The sequence below is a fragment of the Leucoraja erinacea genome, chromosome 28, assembly GCF_028641065.1.
Source record: "Leucoraja erinacea ecotype New England chromosome 28, Leri_hhj_1, whole genome shotgun sequence".
NCBI lineage: Eukaryota > Metazoa > Chordata > Chondrichthyes > Rajiformes > Rajidae > Leucoraja > Leucoraja erinaceus.
In genome coordinates this window covers 4952412-4974842 of record NC_073404.1, presented here as the reverse complement: position 1 = coordinate 4974842, position 22431 = coordinate 4952412, and the positions used below count along the sequence as shown (strand labels likewise).

The window sequence follows — 22431 nt, the reverse complement described above, 5'->3', positions numbered from 1 at the left end:
ACCTATGTCCTCTAGCTCGATTCATTTGCAATGCCGTTATAGTATCTGCCTCAACTACCTCCTTTGTCAGCTCATTTCCTATTGCCATCTCCGTGAAAAAGTTGCCCCTCGGATTCCTATTAAATCTTTCCTTCAGTCATCTATCTATGTCCTCTGGTTCTTGATTCCCGTATCCTGGGTAAACGCACCACCCTCTGAGTGAAAAATGTTGCACTCAATTTCCTATCAAATCTTTCACCTCTCACATTAAACCTCTTGTTCCCTGCCTTGGGCACGAGACTCTACATTTACCCAATCTACTCCTCTCATGTTCAGAAGTGATAGGAGCATAATTAGGCCATTCGGCTCATCAAATCCACTCCGCCATTCAATCAATAGACAATAGACAATAGGTGCAGGAGTAGGCCATTTGGCCCTTCGAGCTAGCACCGCCATTCACTGTGATCATGGCTGATCATCCACATTCAGTGCCCCGTTCCTGCCTTCCCACCATATCCCCTGACTCCGCTATCTTTAAGAGCTCTATCTAACTCTCTCTTGAATGCATCCACAGAATTGGCCTCCACTGCCTTCTGAGGCAGAGAATTCCACAGATTCACAACTCTCTGGGTGAAAAGGTTTTTCCTCATCTCTGTTCTAAATGGTCTACCCCTTGTTCATAAACTGTGGCCGATCATGGCTGATCTATCTTTCCCTCTCAGCCCCATTTTCCTGCCTTCTCCCCATATAACTCCTGACACTCATGGTTTTATAAGATCACCCCTCATCCTCCTGCGCTCTAAGGCATAGAGTCCTAGCCTGCCCAACCTCCCCCTATAGCTCAGGCCCTCAAGTCCTGGCCACAACCTGGTTGATCATCTCTGCACCCTGTCCATCTTAACAACATGTGGACTTAACAATATTCAGCACTCGAGCATAAATGCCATTGAAAGACTGACCTCGTTATTATCGCCCATGATGTAGTTTAACCGAGCCAGGAGCCGCAGGCAGGCACAGATTTCCACGTGCATTGCACCATAAACGTTGTTGAAAAGATTTAATGCCTCGTTGATGAGCTCACAGCCTTCTTTCAAGAACCCTGGAAAGAACAGACATTTGTTTCACATTATGGTGTGGATATGCGGAGGACAATCAACTTAGCCTAAGACAGACACAAAGCGCTGGAGTAACTCAGCCGGTCAGGCTGCATCTCCGGTGAAAAAGGATGCCTGATGTTTCGTGTCGAGGCCCTTCTTCAGACTGAAAGCAGGGGGATTGGGGGAGGGGGGGAGGGGGGGGGTGAAGAGCTGGAGGCAAGAAAAGACCAGGACGAAATCAAGGCCGGGCACAGTGACCTCAGGCAGGACCGGCCAACAGTGACCTCAGGTAGGGAGACGGCCTTGTACGCCCATTGTTGACCAGGGAAGGTGTGATTACTTTAGTTTAGTTCAGAGATACAGCGTGGAAACAGGCCCTTCGGCCCACTGAGACCGCACTGACCAGTGATCCCTGCACACTTACACTATCCCACACACACTAGGGGCAATTTACAATCATACCAAGCCAATTAACCTACAAACCTGTACGTCTTTGGAGTGTGGGAGGAAAATGGAGCACCCGGGGAAAACCCAATCAGGTCACGGGGAAAACGTACAAACTCCGTACAGGCAGCACCCGTAGTCAGGATCGAACCCGGGTCTTTGGCGTTGCCAGGCAGCAACTCTACTGCTGCACCCTGTTCAGTCCTGGTCTTTTCTTGCCTCCAGCTCTTCAACCCCCTCCACCCCCTACTTTCAGTCTGAAGGAGGGTCCCGAACTGAAACATTATCCATCCTTGTTCTCTGGAGATGCTGCCTGAGCCACTGAGTTACTCCAGCACTTTGTGTCTATCTTTGGTATAAACCAGCATCTGCAGTTCTTTGTTTCTACATGTTGGCCCAAGTCAATTTACCATTTGATTGTAGTCCATCTTCAATTTTTGACACAAAATCAAAACAATTTTTGACACAAAGGTCAAAAGTCAAAACTGCTGGGAATATCAGTGACCCGATGAAAATGGAAAATCTTCTCATGTTCATTATAGAACAAAGAACAGCAACAGGCCCTTCGGCCCACAATGTCTGTGCTGAACACAATCCTCAGACCAGCCTTTATCTTCCTGTACATAGTCCTTATCCCTCCATTCCCTGCATATCCATGTGCCTATGCATGACTACCTATGAAGTCACCTTCATGAAATATTCACCCCACTTCCCTTCCACGGATGCTTTAATGCTTAGAGATACAGCTTGGAAACAGGCCCTTCGGCCCACCGAGTCCGCACCGACCAGCGATCCCCGCACGCTAACACTATCCTACACACTCGGGACAATTTACAATTATACCAAACTAATTACCCTACAAACCTGCATGTCTTTGTGGGAGGAAAACAGAGATCCTGGAGAAAATTGTATTTTATTGTATGGTATTATATGTATGACTGCTGCAATTTCGTTCAGACTTCGGTCTGAATGACAATAAAAGGCTATCTATAAAACCCACGCTGGGTCACGGGGAGAACGTACAAACTCAGTACAGACAGCACCCGTAGTCAGGATCGAACCCGGGTCTCTGGTGCTGCAAGGCAGTGACTCTACCGCTGTGCCACCGTATGGTGCCTGAGGGGCCGTTTGTACTTCAACTTTGTCGTGGGCGGGCAAGTACTGTTGATAGCCTGACCCTTCTTGCACTTGGACTGAGAGGCTTGCTGGGTTTAAGTGCCGTATAGAGGTTCAACCTGCAAGTGTTCGTGGTGGAGCTGGGGTCCCTTATACTCTGAACCCGACAAGGACAGCCAGAGATTTGGGGGAAGACCTGATAGAAGCATACAATATTATGAGAGGCATAGATAGGGTAGACAGTCAGAACATTTCCCCCCAGGGTAGAAATATCAAATGCTAGTGGGCATCGCTCTACGGTGAGAGGGGCAAAGTTGAAAGGAGATGTACGGGGCAAGTTTGTGGGTGGGTGGGTGCCTGGGGGGTGGGTGCCTGGAACGCATGGTCGGGGGTGGTGGTGGCAGCAGATACAGTGGTGGCTTCCAAGATAGCATATGGGGAATGGAGGGATATGGATTATGTACAGGCAGATATCGGTTGTTGCCATTTATGATCCTCACAGAGTGGGCCGAAACGCCTGTACCTGTGCTCATAGAGTTATACAGCGTGGAAATAGGCCCAGCGGCCCAACCTGCTCACTCCCACCAAACTACTGCAACCAGAGACTGGTCCTGAGCTACTATCTACCTCATCGGGGTCCCTCAGACTATCTTTGATCAGACTTTATCAGCTTTACCTTGCAATAAACAATGTTCCCGCATCATGTGACTGACTGTTCACTGTGGGTGGCTCGATTGCAATCATGTATTGTATTACCGCTGGCCGGTTAGCACGCAGCAAAAGCTTTTCACCGACAATAAACTGACCTGAATATGCCCCTGATAATAGACAATAGACAATAGGTGCAGGGGTAGGCCATTCGGCCCTTCGAGCCAGCACCGCCATTCAATGTGATCATGGCTGATCATCCCCAATCACAGACTCACCACTCTCTGTGAGAAAAAGAGTTTCCTCGTCTCCGTTCTAAATGGCTTACCCCTTATTCTTAAACTGTAGCCCCTGGTTCTGGACTTCCCCAATATCGGGAACATGTTTCCTGCCTCTAGCGTGTCCAAGCCCTTAACAATCTTATATGTTTCAATGAGATATCCTCTCATCCTTCTAAACTCCAGAGTGTACAAGCCCAGCTGCTCCATTCTCTCAGCATATGACAGTCCCGCCATCCCGGGAATTAACCTATGCTGCACTCCCTCAATAGCAAAAATGTCCTTCCTCAAATTAGGGGGCCAAAACTGCACACAATACTCCAGGTGTGGTCTCACTAGGGTTCTGTACAACTGCAGAAGGACCTCTTTGCTCCTATATTTGATTCGATGATCTACTGTTCTATGATGAAGGTGTGGAGATTTTACACTTTGATGAGATTAACGTTTCCTTTCCAACGCACAAAGTCTGGGTATATCGATGATGGGGTTTTTTTTAAATAAAAAGGCAGCACTGCGAAGTCTTCCTAGACAAAGCTCACTCCAGCACCCAGCTGAGAAGCCAGGCTCACTGCCTTCTGCTCGCAACAGGAATCGATCGCAAGGTTAGCTTCCTTTCCATTGCGTGGAGTGCGGCGTTGTGCCTGCCTTGGGTAACGCAGCTGAGGCCAGGAGCTTGCCAAATGATGAAAGCCAGCCTTCCCTCTGGCCCCGTGCCAATTAGGAAACAAGGAACAAACTGATTTATAATCTGCACCCTACACCCCCATGCACCACCCTTGCTAATTCACACCTTAACTTTAGTTTTGTTTAGTTTAGAGATACGGCGCTGAAATAGCCCACCGAGTCCGCACCGACCAAGCTGGGAACAATTTTACATTTACACCAAGCCAATTAATCTATAAACCTGTACGTCTTTGGAGTGTGGGAGACAACTGGAGATCTCGGAGAAATTCCACGCAGGTCACGGGAAGAATGTACAAACTCCGTACAGATTACAAACCTGTAGCTAGGATCGAACCCGGGTCTCTGGCGCTCTAAGGCTACAGTAACTACACCGCTGCGCCACCGTTCCGCCCGGCTAGGCCTATTGTTGGCTGGGGAAGGTGAGATCTCAAGAAGAAGATAGTACCTCATATTTCACTTGGGTAGCTTGCAACCCCATGGTATTAACTACAGCTACATCACCAAGTCGCATGCTTGGTGACCGGTGGAATATCATTGACCAGGCCGTTCGGTAAAATAGGAAATCAGAACTCGTCGAATATCTGAATTTAAAAATATCTTTAGAGGCATGGGCAGCACGGTGGCACAGCGGTAGAGTTGCTGCCTCACAGCGCCAGAGACTCACTACGGGTGCTGTCTGTACGGAGTTTGTACGTTCTCTCCATGACCTGCGTGGGTTTTCTCCGGGTGCTCCGGTTTGCTCCCACACTCCAAAGACGAGCAGGTTTTGTCGGCTAAATGGTTTGGCGTCATTTGTAAAATTGTCCCTAGAGTGTGTAGGATAGTGTTTGTGTGCGGGGATCGCTGGTCGGCGCGGACTCGGTGGGCCGAAGGGCCTGTTTCTGCGCTGTATCGCTGGACTAAACTCATTGTGGATACTGTACCTTGTTGAACTTTAGATTGTCCGCTTTGGAAGAAATGGAAGGCATCCGATGCCTTGGGATTCACGTGCTTGACAACGGGGAAGATGTTGAGGATATCCTCCTCGGTGAAAGTCGGCCGGTGCCGGCTGTCAAAGTTGTATTCCTTGAGTAAAATCTACAAAAAGAACAAATCGGTTTTTCATCAGCAAACAACAGTAAACCAGGGTCAGACATCTTCAAATGACACTCTCTCCAATTCTGCCTACGAATACTTCCAAGCTGAGATGTGGGTGCCTTAAACGCATTGCCAGGGCGGTGGTGGAGGGGGCAGAAGCAATAGTGGCGTTTAGAGGCTTTTGAATGGCCACGTGGACGTGTAGGGATGGAGGGATATGGATCATGTGCAGGCAGGTAGGAGCTATGGCGGGCAGTGTAGAGTTGCTGCCTTACAGCAACAGAGACACGGGTTCGATCCTGGCTACGGGTGCTGTCTGTGTTGTGTTTGTACGTTCGCCCTGTGACCTGCGTGGGTTTACTCCGGGTGCTCCGGTTTCCTCCCACACTCCAAAAGACACGCAGGTTGAAGGTTATCCAGGGCACCCGGAGAAAACCCACTCAGTCACAGGGAGAGCATGTGTTTAAGAAGGAACTGCAGATGCTGGAAAATTGAAGGTAGACAAAAGTGCTGGAGAAACTCAGCGGGTGCAGCAGCATCTACGGAGCGAAGGAAATAGGCAACGTTTCGGGCCGAAACGTTGCCTATTTCCTTCGCTCCATAGATGCTGCTGCACCCGCTGAGTTTCTCCAGCACTTTTGTCTACCACAGAGAGAGCATACTAACTCCACACGTAGTCAGGATTGAATCTGGGTGTCTGGCGCTGTAAAGTTGTAAGTTAATAGGTTTCTGTAAAATTTGTCCTGAGTGTGCAGGATAGAATTGGTTTACGGGTGATCGCTGGTCGGTATGGACTCGATGGGCCGAAGGGCCAGTTTCCACATTGTATCACTAAATTAAACAAAAACTAAAGTTGGTCTTGGCGTCGTGTGCAGCACAAACATTGTGGGCCGAAGGGCCAGTTCCTGCGCTGAATTGTTCGATGGTCTACGCATACGTGTCCTTCTAAACGCTGGTAAAGGCACGGCTGCAGATGCCTCAGACTGGGTGCTTTCTCAATGCATGCCAGCTAAACCTGCACACATCGCTGGTTGGACCCAGGGAGGAACGCGTTAAAATGGACGTTGAGGTTTTGGAGAGAATACTACCATGATAATACAATGCTTCACAGAGAATGGTGAAGGGTCTGTATCCATGCTGTATCTCTAAACTAAACTAAACTCAGCGGGTCAGGCAGCATCTGTGGAGCGAATGGACAATGTTGGGGTCAGGACCTCTTTTTAGAAGAAGGGCCCCAAACCGAAACGTCGCTTATCCACCATTCCTTCCACCGATGCTGCCTGACCTGCTGAAATGCTCCAGTACTTTGGTGTAATGGGAGGCACAGCGGTAGAGTTGCTGCCTTACAGCACCAGAGACCCAGGTTTGATCCTGACTACGGGTGCTGTCTGTATGGAGTTTGTACGTTCTCTCTGTGACTGTTTGGGTTTTCTCTGGTTTCTCACCACACTCCAAAGATGTGCAGGTTTGTAGGTTAATTGGCTTCTGTAAAGTGTAAATTGTCCCTCGTGTGTGTAGGATAGTGCTAGTGTACGAGGTGATCGCTGGGTTAGCACGAACTAGTTGGGCCAAAAGGCCTGTTTCTACACTGTACCTCTAAACTATATAAACTAAACTTTGCGTACGAAGGAACTGCAGATGCTGGTTTAAACCAAAGATAGACACAAAATGCTGGAGTAATTCGGCGGGTCAGGCAGCATCTCTGAAGAGAAGGAATGGGTGATGTTTTGGGTCGAGACCCTTCTTCTGCCATGGACTTCCTCTGAAGAAGGGTCTCGACCAGAAACGTCACCCATTCCTTCTCTTCAGAGATGCTGCCTGTCCCGCTGAGTTACTCCAGCATCTGCAAACTAATCTTTGAGTTTGGCTCGGTCTAGGAGCTAACATAGACATTATGGACCAAATACTATTATCTTACCTGTATTCCTGACTTGACGCAGATTTCCCTTAATAAACTAATTTTCTGCAGGCCATACCTCTCCACTGCCTGATCCACACTCTCACTGTACAAAAGAGAAATGAAGATGAATAATCAATGAAAATTCCATCAGGAGTCTAAACAGTTATTGCGTGTAACAAACTGAGCTCCCCTCTCCTACCAGGCAAGAGGGACTGGAGGCTTGAGCAGTACACAGGGAGAACGTGCAAACTCCAAACACAGGCAGCACAGATCAGGATCGAACCCGGTTCTCCAGCGCTGTGAGGCAGCAGCTCTACCCGCTGCGCCACTGTTCGTGCCAACGTTGAGCGTAGGCACGGTGGCGCAGAGGTAGAGCAACAGCGCAAGAGACCTGGGTTCGATCCTGACTATGGGTGCTGTCAGTACGGAATTTGTACGTTCTCCCCATGACCTGCGTGGGTTTTCTCCGAGATCTCCGGTTTCCTCCCACACTCTAAAAACGCGCAGGTTTGTAAGTTAATTGACCCGGTATCAATGTATAAATGTAATAATTGTCCCTTGTGTGTGTCGGATAGTGTTAGCGTGTGGGGATCGCTGGGCAGTGTGGACTTGGTGGGCCGGTGGGCCTGAAAGTTAAATTAGAACTACATTTAACATGTGGTTTTGCGGCCTCATCAGGCCTCATCACAGTGTCTGTAGCCCAATGTCCGTACCACTCTATAGTGAAGTTGAAGTAACTCTTGGTCTCGTTGCTGATGTTCTTCCACAGCTCCTGTGGGGTGGTGCTAGCCCAGGCCGTGTTGTCCACGTTGCCCAAATGCCGGGCCTTCCTCTTGTTCCTCTTTTTCTTCGAGACCAGTTCGTCAGTCGGGAGGTGAGCGATGGGGTTGGGGAAGGAGCTGAGGAAGCAGTTTAGGAAATGGCTTATGGCTGCCGACAGACCAGACAGCTCCACACCCTGGGGAAATAAAAGAGTGGAAAATGAACAAGGTTTAGGTTTAGTGATGTCTCGTGCACTGAGGTACATTTGTCATGACAGCAGGCGGGTCTATTTAACATTGTTTTTTTTTTTTTAAGTTTAGTTTACATTGTTTAGTTTAGTTTACAGAAAGAGCGTGGATACAGGGCCTTCAGCCCACCGAGTCCCCGCCAACCAGCACACCAACACGATCCTACACACACTAGGGACAATTTTACATTTCCACCAAGCCAATTAACCTACAAACCTGTACGTGTTTGGTGTGGGAAGAAACCGCAGATCAAGGAGAAAACCCACGTAGGCCACGGGGACAACGTACAAACTCCGTGCAGGCAGCCCCCTTAGTCAGGATCGAACCCGGGTCTCTGGCACTGTGAGGCAGCAGCTCTGCCGCTGTGCCACTGGTGCAGGGAATGTTTCTAGAAACAGTAATCTGGGAATTAAAATAAGTGCTGCACGGTGGCACAGCGGTAGAGTTGCTGCCTCACAGCGCCAGAGGCCCCTGTTCGATCCTGACCACGGGTGCTGTCTGTGCAGAGTTTGTACTTTATCCCCGAGGCCTGTGTGGATTTTGCCCGGACGCTCCGGTTTCCTCCCACACTCCAAAGACGTGCAGGTTTGTAGGCTAAATGGTTTTGGTAAAATTGTACACTGTCCCTAGTGTGTGTAGGACAGCGTTAGTGTGCGGGGGGGGATCGCTGGTCGGAGTGGACTGGGCAGGCCGAAGGGCCTGTTTATCTCTGAACTAAACAGTGTGAAGTGTACAAGAGGGACTCAAACAGAAGACCAATCATGTCGATAGTGTGGGGTGGGAAGTCCTTTGTTATTTTAAAATCCAAGTATATAATAATTGAAGAACATTAAGCAAACTCGCACTGAAAGTTTATCTGTTAAATGAAGGTCAGCCAATCCATTCAACTGTGCAGGACAACAGACGGTGGTGAATCTGTGGAATTTGTTGCCAAAGGGCTGCGGAGGCCTAGTCAATGGATATTTTTAAGGCGAAGATAAACAATTTTTTGATTTGTACGGGTGTCAGGGGTTATGGGGAGAAGGCAGGAGACTGGGGTTGAGAGGGAAAGATAGATCAGCCATGATTGGATGGTGGAGTAGACTTGATGGGCCGAATGGCCTAATTCTGATCCTATCACTTATGAAATTATCTCCAGCTATCTTGCAGGTGATTTGCCAGCCTTTTCTAAAACCTATTCCTACGCACATCAGTGAGAAATTACTGCCCCCTCACCTTCTAACTGTGTCCTCTTGTTTGAGACTCTCCTGCAGTGGAAACATCTTAACAAATATCCCGCCACGGTCCTTGTACGATTTTATTTACTATTTCATTTGAACAAGATCACCACTTGTTCTTCCAAACATTAAAGGCTAACATGTCTTTTTTTTTAGCTGCTTGTGCTTGGACTGAGTTACTCCAGCACTTTGTCGTTTTTTTGCTCATAAATTATGGAGGATGTGGGGTGATCTTTTGAGGTGTAGATCGGGTAGACAGACGCACAGAGTCTCTTGCCCAGAGTAGGGGAATCAAGAAGCAGAGGACATAGGTTTAAGGTAAGTGGGGAGGAAATATTTAATAGGAACCCGAGGAGTAACTTTTGTTTACACAAAAGGGTGGTGGGTGTGTGGAACGAGCTGCCAGAGGAGGTAGCTGAGGCAGGGACTATCACAATGGTTAAGAAACATTTAGACAGGTACATGGAAAGGGCAGATCCAGAGGGATATGGGCCAAATGCAGGCAGGTGGGACGAGTGTAGATGGGACATGTTGGTCAGTGTGGGCAAGTTGGGCCGAAGGGCCTGTTCCATCCGGTAGGACTATAAGTTATGTTGTATCAGAAACTAAATGGACAGAACAGCTTTTCCGCCCTCTAACCCCGAGTCCTCACAATATAGATCCTTTCTCTAACCTCCAGCCTCATTTACGAGCAACATGCCTACCTGGGTGGCTTCATTTAAACCTCTGCTCCATTCCACCGACCATCTGGCTGAAAGAACAAATGTATATTCACACCTATTCCACTTACCTGAAGATATGTTCTGAAGATATGTTTGGCAGACCGGGTAATCAGTTCCGTAATTCCAAGTTTCTGGTGGGTTTGAAAAATAAATTGAAAGCGTGTCAATAAAATTACTTCTTTAAACTTCAACAGTAGAGATACAGCACGGAAACAGGCCCTTCGGCCCACCGAGCATGCTGGCCAGCGATCACCCGTTCAAACTAGTTCTCCGTTATCCCACTTTCTCATCCACTCCCTACACACTAGCGGGCAACTTACAGAGGGCCAATTAACCTACAGACCTGCACGTCTTTGGGATGTGGGAGGAAACCCACGCCGTCACAGGGAGAACGTGCGAACTCCACACAGACAGCACCCGAGGTCAGGATCGAACCCTGGTCTCTGGGGCTGTGAGGCAGCGGCTCTACCAGCTGCGCCACCGTGACGCCCCAATCCCTATTGCACGTTGAAGTACGGATCGCCCAGCACGCTGCCTAACCCGCTGAGTTACTCCAGCACTTTGCGTCTATCGTTGTTATAAAGCAGCACCTGCAGTTCTTTATTTCTACTATTGTTTTCATTGTTAGTTCCCAGCACGTGGGGAAAAAATGGGCCTTTAGTTATAGAGCGTTGTGAATAACTCCTGCTAACACAGCTTGCTGGACCTGTTATGGGGCAAGAATTTATAGTTACAAACAGACCCAAGACTATAAACACTGCCAACCTCCTCCCTTCTGGGACTAATGAATCAACCACTCTTTTACAGCAGCCTATCATGTTTAATGCACTCCATTAAAATTATTTGCTTTTTAACTCCAGATTTCATTAATTAATTGAACTTAAATCCCCCAGGGATTCAGTCCAACAGCTTTAGTTTAGTTAAGTTTAAAGATAGAGCCTGGAAAAAGGCCCACTGAGCTCACATTATTTTAGTTGACTTACTCCAGCATTTGTCTATCTTTGGTGTAAACCAACATCTGCAGTTCCTTCCTACACATTTAGTTTAATTTAGTTTAGTTTAGAGATACAGCGTGGAAACAGGCCCTTCAGCCCTCCGACTCCCTGCCGACCAGCGATCCCCACACACTAACACTATCATACACACACAGGATACAATTTACAATGTTACCGAGCCAATTAACCTACAAACCTGTACACCTTTGGAGTGTGGGAGGAAATCGGAGAAAACACACATAGGTCATGGGGAGAAGGTACAAACTCCATACAGCCGGGACCCGTAGTCAGGATCGAATCTGATCTCTGCCGCTGCAAGGCTGCGCCACCGTACTGCCCATTAATTCTATGTAAGTGACTAGTTCTATGTTATGCCACTTTCTCATCAACTCCCTTCAGACTAGGGGCAATTTACTGAGTACGTCTTTGGGATGTGGGAGGAAACCTGTGCGGTCACTGGGAGAACGTGCAAACTCCGCACAGATAGCACCCAAATTCAGGATCGAAACTGGGTCTCTGGCGCTGTGAGGCAGTGGCTCTACCCGCTGCGCCACTGTTATGCCATTAAACTGCATCAGATTAGCCATCCAGGAAAGAAGTTCAGTAACTTACGCACAATACAATGTGCCCAGTATAATTTTAGATAACATTTACGTTGGCTGCTTTTTATGGATTTCTTCAGTAATATAAAATTCTTAAGGGATTGGACAGGCTAGATGCAGCAAAAACGTTCCCGATGTTGGGGGAGTCCAGAACCAGGGGTCACAGTTTAAGAATAAGGGGTCGGCCATTTAGGACTGAGATGAGGAAAAACATTTTCACCCAGAGAGTTGTGAATCTGTGGAATTCTCTGCCACAGAAGGTAGTGGAGGCCAATTCACTGGATGTATTCAAGAGAGAGTTAGATATTGTTCTTGGGGCTAACGGAATCAAGGGATTATGGGGGAAATAGCAGGAACGGGGTACTGATTCTGGATGATCAACCATGATCATATTGAATGGCGGTGCTGGCTCGAAAGGCCTACTCCAGAACCTATTTTCTATGTTTCGAATATGAACGTTTGTTGAACTAAATAATGAATGTACAAAGACGGTACGTACATGGATGTGATCCAACTGCTGCCTTGCTTGGCTCTTTGACACATACTCCACTATCTTGGCCATGTAACGGATGTTGATGCCTCTTTGATGTATCGCTTCTGCCAACGTGGCTCCGTCCATTGGAAGCACAGTGTGATCGACACAGTCTTTAATCTACGAAGGAAGAAGATACATTTTTCTCCGCATGATACAATGCAAGGCTCCACAATCCAAAACATCAATACATTGCTCAATACATTGTTTAAGTTTTAGAGATGCAGCGCGGAGACGGGCCCTTCGGCCAACCGAGTCCTCGCCGACCAGTGATCCCCGCACATTAACACTAGCCTACACTCACTTGGGACAATTTTACATTTCCACCAGGCCAATTAACCTACAAAACTGTACGTTTTTAAGAGTGTGGGAGGAAACTGAAGATCTTGGAGAAAACCCACGCAGGTCAAGGGGAGAACGTACAAACTCCATACAGACAAGCACCCACAGTCAGGATCGAACCCGGGGCACTGGCGCTGTAAGGCAGTAGGTCTGACACTATGCCACTGTGCTGCCCTTGTGATTACACAAGGAATCAAAATTAAAGATGGGAAGAAGGCAGGCACGGGTTATTGATTGGGGACGATCAGCCATGATCACAATGAATGGAGGTGCTAGCTCGAAGGACCGAATGGCCTCCTCCTGCACCTATTTTCTATGTTTCTATTAATTGGAATAGTTAATTTTAGTGTAATTTAATTTAGTTTATTGTCACTGGCTTCCCATCTCCCACCAGATCACCTACAAAATCCTGATCCTCACCTACAAAGCCCTCCACCATCTGGCCCCCCCATATCTCACTGACCTCCTCTCCCCCTACCAACCCTCACGGTCCCTCAGATCCACATCAGCCGGTCTCCTCTCCATCCACAAGTCCAACCTCCGCAGTTTTGGGGACAGAGCCTTCTCCAGGGCAGCTCCCAGGCTCAGGAACTCCCTCCCCCAACTGATCCGCCATTCCGTGTCCCTCACCATCTTCCAGTCCCGCCTCAAGACCCATCTCTTCACCTCTGCCTATCCTTAGCCCCACGTCCCCCTCCCTTTTCATCTGTGCATTAATTGCCTCATATTGTGTTTTGTATTGAATTCTGTATTTACTTTGTGTACTAGTCATGTCTCTACTTTTTATTTCATTTCATGTTTTTTCCCCTGCTAAATTTTTGTTTTCCTTGAGACTCTAGCCCTGGTAAAATTTTTATTTTATTATTATGGAGGTACCTTGAGCTCTCTTAACCGGACAGGAAAGACTATACAATACAAAGCCGTCAACAGTTATTATTTATTAGCTTATTATTTTGTTACGTGTACCGAGGTACAGTGAAAAGCTTTTGTTGCATGCTAACCGTGGAAAGGTGAAAGACTATACAATGATCTACAATCGAGCCGTCAGAAGACAGTCAGTGAGAGGTGTTTATGTGTTAGGTTAGTTGAGTTATTTTTCTTTTTGTTGCCACGTGTACCGAGGTACACAGTGGGTGAAAAGCTTTTGTTGCGTGCAAACCAGTCCACAGAAAGACTAGACGTGATTACAATCTGCATCTACAGTTCCTTTTCAGTGTGTGTGTGTGTGTGTGTGTGTGTGTGTGTGTGTGTGTGTGTAGGATAGTGTGCGGGCATCGTAGGTCAGTGTGGACAGGGTGGGCCGAAAGGCCTGTTTCCTGCGCCGTATCTCTTCAACTAAACTAATTCGCCACGTTCGGTTCTTACCAGCGATGGAATCTGGCAGGAAATCAAGAAGGCCGCGGCGTCTTTCAACAATTGCTTCTGCTTCTCGACTTCGTCACAGCTGTTGTCATGGAAACGAACACCTACGACGAAGGAATGTCACCAAGATGAAGGGCTCCGTGTGCAATATGTCTACAGCACACACACAGAGAGCGAGGGATGTCGAGGCAAAGGACCAACACTTGCACAGCTCTCATTACCAACACATCACAAACCTCCAGCACTCGCTCCCAACATCACCTCCTTCCCACCCCCTGCAGGTCTCTTCACAAAGGTAGACTTCACTCTTTGGATCATTAAAATTAATGGAGATGGTTTTGTTCGGCTGCATGCAAGGTTCTCAACTAAACCAATTTAAGGCGGCACAGCAGGGTACAGCTACTGCCTCCCAGCATCAGAGATCCGGGTTCGATCCTGACCTCAGGCGCTGTCTGTACGGAGTTTGAACGTTCTCCCTGCGACCGCGTGGGCTTCCTCCAGGCGCTCCGGTTTCCACCCACATCCCAAAGGCGTGCCAGTGTGCAGGTTAATTGGCTTCTGTAAATAGCCCCTCGTGTGTAGGGATGGATGTGAAAGTGAACGGACGATCGATGATGGGCGTGGACTCGTTGGGCTGAATGACCCGTTTCCATGCTGTATCTCTAAACTAAACTAATTCCAATGCTAAATGGGCCGAAACAGGCCTTTCAGCCCACTGAGTCCACGCCAGCTATCGATCACCCTTTCACAATAATTCTATGTTATCCCAATCTCACATCCTATGCGCAAGAGGCAATTTAGAGAAGTAAATTAACCGACAAACCCGCACGTCTTTGGGATGTGGGAGGAAACCGGAACACCTGGAGAAAACCCACTCGGTCACGGGGAGAACGTACAAACGCAATACAGACAGCACCTGCAGTCAGGATCAAACCCGGGTCTCTGGCGCTGGGAAGAGCGGTGCGGTGGCGAGCAGTATAGTTGCTCCCTCACACCGCCAAAGACCCGGGTTCAATCCTGACCGGTTGCTGTATCTATGTTTTACGTTTGTACGAAAAAGTGCGTTTTCCCCGGGTGCTCCATTTCCCTCCCACACTCCACAGACGTACAGGTTTGCAGACTAATAAGCTTTGGCGAAATTGTAAATTATCCCTAGTGCGTAGGACATTGTTAGTGTACGGGGGTGGTCATTGGTCATTGTGGACTCGGTGGGCCAAAGAGCCTGTTTCATCACCATATCTCTAAAGTCTCTACCATGGCGCCACTGTGCCACCCTTTTTCATCATTGGAGATAACATTGGTAAAATGGCATCTGCCAAAACAACACTACAATTTAAGTAAACTTTATTAGGCAGACGTCTTTCTCCCCATGGAATAATAGCGTAACATCTGATGTTACGCTAATTTAGTTTAGTTTAGAGATACAGCGCGACAACAGGTCCTTCGGCCCAGAGTCCGCGACGGTCAGCGATCCCTGCACATTAACACTATCCTGCGCGCACTGTTGACAATTTACATTCACACCATGCCAATTAACCTACAAACCTGTACGTCTTTGGAGTGTGGGAGGATACCAGAGATCCCGGAGAAAACCCACGCAGGTCACGGGGCATAAATGTGCAAACTCCGTACAGACAAGCACCGATTGTCAGACCCGAACCCGGGTCTCTGGCGCTGAAAGGGAGAAACTCTACCGCTGCACCACCAAAGTGTATCAAAGAGTTTGCTGTATCAAAGAGTTTGTTTTTTCTATTTTTTTTTTCATGTTTTCATCGACTACCACAAATTGTTAACATTGCTGAAACCGACATCGATGCATTTTAATAGATTTCTCGACCCTGATGGGCAAGCAGCTGACTTGAATGAAAAGCCCTAATTCGATGAACTATAGGACTTATAAGTGATGGAAGAGACAATGACATCCTCGATACCCTTAACGGTGGCGCAGCGGTAGAGTTGTTGCCATACAGCGCCAGAGACCCAGGTTCGATCCTGTCTGGACAGAGTTTATACGTTCTCCCCGTGACCTGCGTGGGCTTTCTCCGAGATCTTCCGTTTCCTCCCACACTCCAAAGACGTACAGGTTTGTAGGTGAATTGGCTTGGTATGAATGTAAAATTGTCCCTAGTGTGCGTAGGGTAGTGTTAATGCACGGGGATAGCTGGTTGGTGCGGACTTGGAGGGCCGCTGTAAACTAAACGATTCCATCCTCGAAATCTTTAACAGGCGCGGATGATAATAAAACTGTCGGCACAGCGCTTGCTGGTGTAAGATCAAGGGCTGTCAAAACTGTCACAGCTCAGAAAGGCACGGCAAGATTAACCGTGTAGTAGATTTGTACCAACCTGGGGAAAATATGTCTGGGTTGAAGCGGATATCAAAGGACGTGCTGCTGATGGAACCCACTGCCTTGCAGGCATTCAGAATCACCTCCTTGCTCTTGGGGTCGACTGTGGACGACACGAACAAAAGGTCAGACGTTTCGATTAAACCACCACGCACATGAGAAGAAATGCTGCTAATTACCCCGGGGAAACGCACAGAATCAAACAACCACCGTTTACAAAATCAGAGCATGCAAACATTGTACGAGTGGAAAGGACACAACTGGAAAATAAAAAACAAAGCAAAAGTTGGTGTTAATGTGTTATGATTGAAGTTCAATGGTCGATTCAATGGTTTGAATGAATTTCAACAAGCCCGAGATGCTAGTCTTTAGAGCGAATGCAGATGGAATCACAGGCAGTTGTCGGCTATACGTTTTGTGTGCAAGATTGGTGTTGAAAGCATTCAGTGAGATCCGGGTTAGAGCACCACCACACCCATAAACATGGCCGCCGTTCCACAGGGCAGCTTCCAATAAAGTACCTGTTTCGTCCTCTGACGCAATGGACTCGGCAAGGTTTCTGGTTTGGTCTAAGCCACAGAGGGTCCCCTCAGCCTTACCATCTTCAGACAGGGCTTTGCTGCTTTCTGTGGCGTTCCCGTCGGCTGGGCTGGAGCCGCCGTTCTCCGTCACGGCCGGGCACTCCTTCTCCTGCTTGTTGGCCTTCTGCTGCATCAGCTGCAAGGCAGCCAGTTTCATGAAGACAATATACCTGGGGGAGATCACAGCAGGCAGGTCAGCGCCAGGGGCTCAAACTGGTCCGTCAAAGCATTGGACACCAATTATGGAGACTCAAGCGTGTCAAGCGGTTAACGGGACGAAGGCAGGAGAATGGGGTTGAGAGGGAACGATAGATCAGCCATGATTGAATGGCGGAGTAGACTAGATGGGCCGAATGGACTCATTCTGCACCTATCAGTTATGAACTTGAAGTATTACTACATTTCTGGCAGGGCTTTAGTAAACGGGGGCAAATTAATTTTAAAAAAAGGTACTGAGCATAGGTTATAGGACCAGAGGTCATAGCCTCAGAATTAAAGGGCGTTCCTTTAGGAAGGAGATAAGGAGGAATTTCTTTAGTCAGAGGATGGTGAATCTGTGCAATTGATTCCCGCAGACGGCTGTGGAGGCCGTCAATGGATATTTTTAAGGCAGAGATAGATAAGATTCTTGATTAGTAAGGGGCAGAGGCAGGAGAATGAGGTTGAGAGGGAAAGATCGGTCAGCCATGATTGTGTGAAGGAGTAGACTTGATGGGCCAAATGGCCTCATTCTGCTCCTAGAACTTACGAACAAGGAATTGCAGATGCTGGTTTACAAAAAAAAAAGACACAAAGTGCCGGACTAATTTAGCAGGGCAGGCAGTATCTCTGGAGAACATGGGTAGGTGGCGTTTTTGGTTGTGACCCCCTCCTCTTTAGACAGTTATGTACAATTTCTTGATGATTACAAGTTATTATATTGTTTAGTTTATTGTGATCTGTGGACCATCAATCACCCCTTCACACTAGTTCTACGTTATCCCACTTTCTCATCCACTCACCACACACCAAGGTCAATTTACAGAGGACCAATTAACCTACAAACCCGCACGGGATGTGGGAGGAAATCGGAGCACCCGGAGGAAACTTGCACGGTCACAGGGAGAACGTGCAAACTCCACATGAACAGCATCCGAGGCCAGGATCGAACCGTGTCATGGCGGGTCTCAGGTGGTGTGCTGTCTCGGGTGCTGTGAGGCAGCAGCTCTACCCGCTGCGCCGCCGTGCTTCACAATGAGAGAGATTTGTTCCGCAGGTGCAGCAATCCCAAAAGGGTCATTTGCAAGTCAAATCGGTAGCAAGGAAGGCAAATGCAATGCTGGCAATTATTTCGGGAGGACTAGAATATAAAACAGGGGATGTAATGCTGAGGCTCTATAAGGCACTGGTGAGAATGCATTTGGAATATTGTGAACAATTTTGAGCCCCGTATCTGAGGAAGGATGTGCTGGCACTGGAGAGGATCCAGAGGAGGTTTATAAGAATGATCCCAGGAGTGAGTGGGGTAACATATGATTAGGGTTTGACGCCACTGGGCTTGTACTCGCTGGGGTTTAGAAGGATGAGGGGGTATCTCATTGAAACTTACCGAATAGTGAAAGGAATGGATAGAGTGGATGTGGAGAGGATGTTTCCACTAGTGGGAGAGTCATTATATGTTAACCCAATGTTTTACCTGTGCTCGACAAAGGCTTCGATGAGCTCCTGCCTGAGGCAGGACAGCCTGTGTCGATGTTCCTTTGGGAAGCCCATGTTGGTGCATTCCTCCGGGAGCTCCTCGCCTTCCACCGGGAGGAAGTTGAGGTCCGGCGGGAACGTGCGCAGCAAGTCCAAGATGTAATGGCGGCTGTCGTTGCCAATGATGCCCTTGCACTCGACGGAGGAGCACAGCTCCACCTCCTCGCTCTTGTCGTTCAGCACGTTGTGCTTCTGGATCTTCAGGGGCCGCGCCGTCTTCTCCAGCAACTCCAGGTACTTGGGGTGGGACACCACCGTCTTGCCGAAGTCAATGGACCCGTAGATGACGCTCTGCTCCTGCTCCCGCTCCAGAATTCCAGGAATGATCGACTGAGCGGTCACACGGTAGCCTCGGTAGTCCACCACCACCGTCCCCAGCGTGTAAAGTCCCTCCACGTCCACGGCGTTGTAGGCTCGGACGCCGTTCAGGTCATTGGTGGGGGCCACGTAGGCGGCGTTGTCTCCGCCCAGGTCCTTGTAGTGGTCGCGGACGTCGAAGCCCAGGCTGAAGAAGATGTTGTTCCAGATGAACATCTGCATCTTGGTCTCCTCGCCCGGGTTGATGGCCATGACGTTGCCGTCGATCACCGCCATCGCCCCGCGAGTGGCCGCCGCTGCAAAGTCGCTGTGCACCTTGGGAGAGGCAAGGGAGAGGGTAAAATGTCACCGTCGCCATGGAAACGGGCCTGCGCTTGACAGGGACCAGGACGGAGCAGGCCCACAATGCTGGAGATAGTGAGACACCGGCCTCTACGCACAAAGAAGGGTATAAACAAATACAACTTGGAGAACATCTTGAGGGCGGCACGGTGGCGCAGCGGTAGAGTTGCTGCGTAAATCTTCTCTCGCTCATTATAGCACATTGAACAGGTAGAGCAAAGGAACAGGCCCTTTGGCCCGAACATGATGCTGAAACCAGCCTTTATCTGCCTGCACATACTGTAATTCATCTCACTCCATATTCCCTGCATATACATGTGCCTACTCATTCCTTTGTTGTTTTTACTAACCAAAATTGATCACTGACGTAATATATGTTCTTCCAGCTCCCAAACTTCTGTTGCTTTATTAGAGGCAGTAGGATTACCCAGACAGTGTCATACAACATAGAAACAGGCCCTTCGGCCCAACTTGCTCATGTTGGCCAACATGTCCCATCCACACTGGTCCCACCTGCATGCATCTGGCACACACACCTCTAAATCTTTCCTATCCATGTACCTGTCTGAATGTCTCTTAAATGTTACAGTACTTGCTTCAACTACCTAACTGGCCGCTTGTTCCATACACCCTCCCCCTCTGTGTGAAAAGGTTACCCTTCAGGATCTTGTTAAAACATTCCCCTCTCGCCTTAAAGTAAGTCTTCTGGTTCTTGATTCCCTCGTCCTGGGTAAAAGACTCTGTACATTCGCCCTACCTATTCCCCTCATAAGTTCGCAAGTTATAGGAGTAGAATTAGGCCATTCGGCCCATTGAGTCTACTCCGCCATTCAATCATGGCTGATCTCGGCCTCCTAATCCCATTTTCCTGCCTTCTCCCCATAACCATTGGCACCCGTTCTAATCAAGAATTTCTCTATCTCTGCCTTAAAAATATCCACTGTCTTGACCTCCACAGCCCTCTGTGGCAATGAGTTCCACAGATTAACTACCCTCTGACTAAAGAAGTTCCTCCTCACCTCCTTTCTATAGCTGAGAACGCCCATGACGTTATACACCTCTATAAACTCACCCCTCATCCTCCAGCGCTCCAAGGAATAGAGTCCTAGCCTCCCTGCAGTTCAGGCCCCAAGATCTGGACACAACCTCGGAGAAAAGCATTGCAATAAAGAGCAATAGCCTCCCTTTGACTTTTGAATCCTACTTTATACGGTTGCTCCCTGTGGCAGATTAATATTCAGGTCCAGAACATCATCCAGCTCTATGGTGATGGATGTCAAGTACGACACATAACATCCCCAAGGCTATTTTCTTTATACACAAATTGCTTTTTCCCCCCCCCATTACCCTGAACAACATGCAGAGAGGAAAATAAACGACTCTAAAAAACGTGAATTATCAATATAATTTGATATCGAGCAGAAGGCTAAAAGGAAGTACACAATTGTGCAAAGTATTATCAGGTTGTAATTGGGCACAGAGATTGTAAGACACAGCACATTGATGCAATAATGATGATGAAAGCCCATCAACGGCGCTACCTCGAGGGTTGAGGACATTCGGTAAGTCAACGAATACTCTCTTGAACCTCCCCAGGTGTACGGTATTGACCGGTTGCATCACGGCCTGGTTCGGCAACTTGAACGCCCAGGAACTAAGACTATTACAGAAAGTGGTGAACGCTGCCCGGTCCATCACGGGTACTGACCTTACCACCGTCGTAAGGGATCTACAGGAGTCGCTGCCTCAAAAAGGCAGCCAGCATCGTCAGAGACCCACACCACCCTGGCCACGCTCTCACTTCACTCCTGCCATCGTGAAGAAGGTACAGGAGCCTAAAACTTGTAACGTCCAGGTTTAGGAACAGCTGAACTATATAGACTTGATTGGCATTAATTTTGTCTTGCATTATATAGATGTTTCCCCCGTGGATTGTCACCTTGTCATGGAGGAGAAGCTTGTGTGGACCTGAGATCCTGAGAGCAATGCCGTCAGGAGCAATGCACCTGGTAGGGCCACACATGGCGGTAAGGTCGAGGTGGAGGTCTCTGACAAAGAGCAATCCAACCAAGACCTCAATGGTGGGACAGGCGGAGGACGATGGCTGACCTTAGTGGAGCGTCACAACGGCTGGGAAAGCGGATGAAGGCTGCAGTAGAAAAGGGTCTCCGGTCGTCTTGGATTCCACGCCAATGGATCCTGACTCAGATCTGTCAAGGACCGCGTGGTGGCTGTCTGTGCACCAGTCTCCCCACGTTAAACAAAGTCACGCACAGGCGTCCTCCAAATAGGGAGTAGCACCCTGCAGACACCCATGGTCAGCTACGACTGAAGGGGGCCTAAGAGATATAGATGTACACACACACACATGCAGCAGCACAACAGAGATGTAAACATAGTACTCTGTAATCATAATAAGCAAGGGTTCAGTATATATAGATATATATGTGTGTGTGCACGTAAACACACGTGCGCACACACATGCAAATATATATATGCACACACACACACATATATATATATATATACACGCACACACACACACAGTGTGAGTGTGTGTGTGTGAGAGTATGTGTGTGAGTGTGTGTGTGTGTGTGTGCGTGTGTGTGTGTGCGTGTGTGTGTGTGCGTGTGCGTGTGTGTGTGTGTGTGTGTGTGTGTGTTTCTAGAATAAAATAGTTTCGTTATTGTCATTGTAACACGAACCATGTACAACAAAATTTTAAAATGTCAGCCAGTCAGTGCACCATTCAAACATTTCTAAAAGCTAACGATACATACAAGGTAAAATATTGAAAAAAAGATAAACAACTAAAATAAATATCATGAAAATAGCACGCGTAAACACCCAACCCCACATCCTTCTGTCAATTTCACATTGTACCACAGTCCCTTAGTATGTATCGCCCCTGCTTTCCTTGGCGGCTACATTTAGTGCCTTTATAGCAGTGGGGCAAAAACTGTTTTTAAGTCTGTTTGTCCTTGTCCTTGTAGATCTGTACCGTCTGCCTGACGGCAACAGTTCAAACAGGGAGTGTCCGGGGTGGGAAAGGTCCTTTATAATACTCTGGGATTTTTTGATGCAGCGGGAACTGTGTAAGT

General features: G+C 48.2%; 1 protein-coding gene across 4 annotated transcripts in view; it reads right to left on the bottom strand.

The window, feature by feature from the left end:
- The window catches only part of cluha (clustered mitochondria (cluA/CLU1) homolog a), a 105436-nt gene that overhangs the window by 25863 nt on the left and 57142 nt on the right, over nt 1–22431 (bottom strand). For 3 of the 4 annotated variants that reach the window (XM_055657564.1, XM_055657567.1, XM_055657568.1), the window contains exons 10-19: nt 18609–19303; nt 16874–17103; nt 16351–16455; nt 14009–14109; nt 12269–12421; nt 10241–10303; nt 7937–8181; nt 7242–7326; nt 5170–5323; nt 939–1078 (exon numbers count right to left, since the gene is read on the bottom strand). In XM_055657564.1, the coding sequence (XP_055513539.1) occupies nt 939–1078; nt 5170–5323; nt 7242–7326; nt 7937–8181; nt 10241–10303; nt 12269–12421; nt 14009–14109; nt 16351–16455; nt 16874–17103; nt 18609–19303 (1971 nt within the window). The remainder of the gene's footprint in view (nt 1–938; nt 1079–5169; nt 5324–7241; nt 7327–7936; nt 8182–10240; nt 10304–12268; nt 12422–14008; nt 14110–16350; nt 16456–16873; nt 17104–18608; nt 19304–22431) is intronic. The other variant, XM_055657566.1, reaches the window with a different exon arrangement.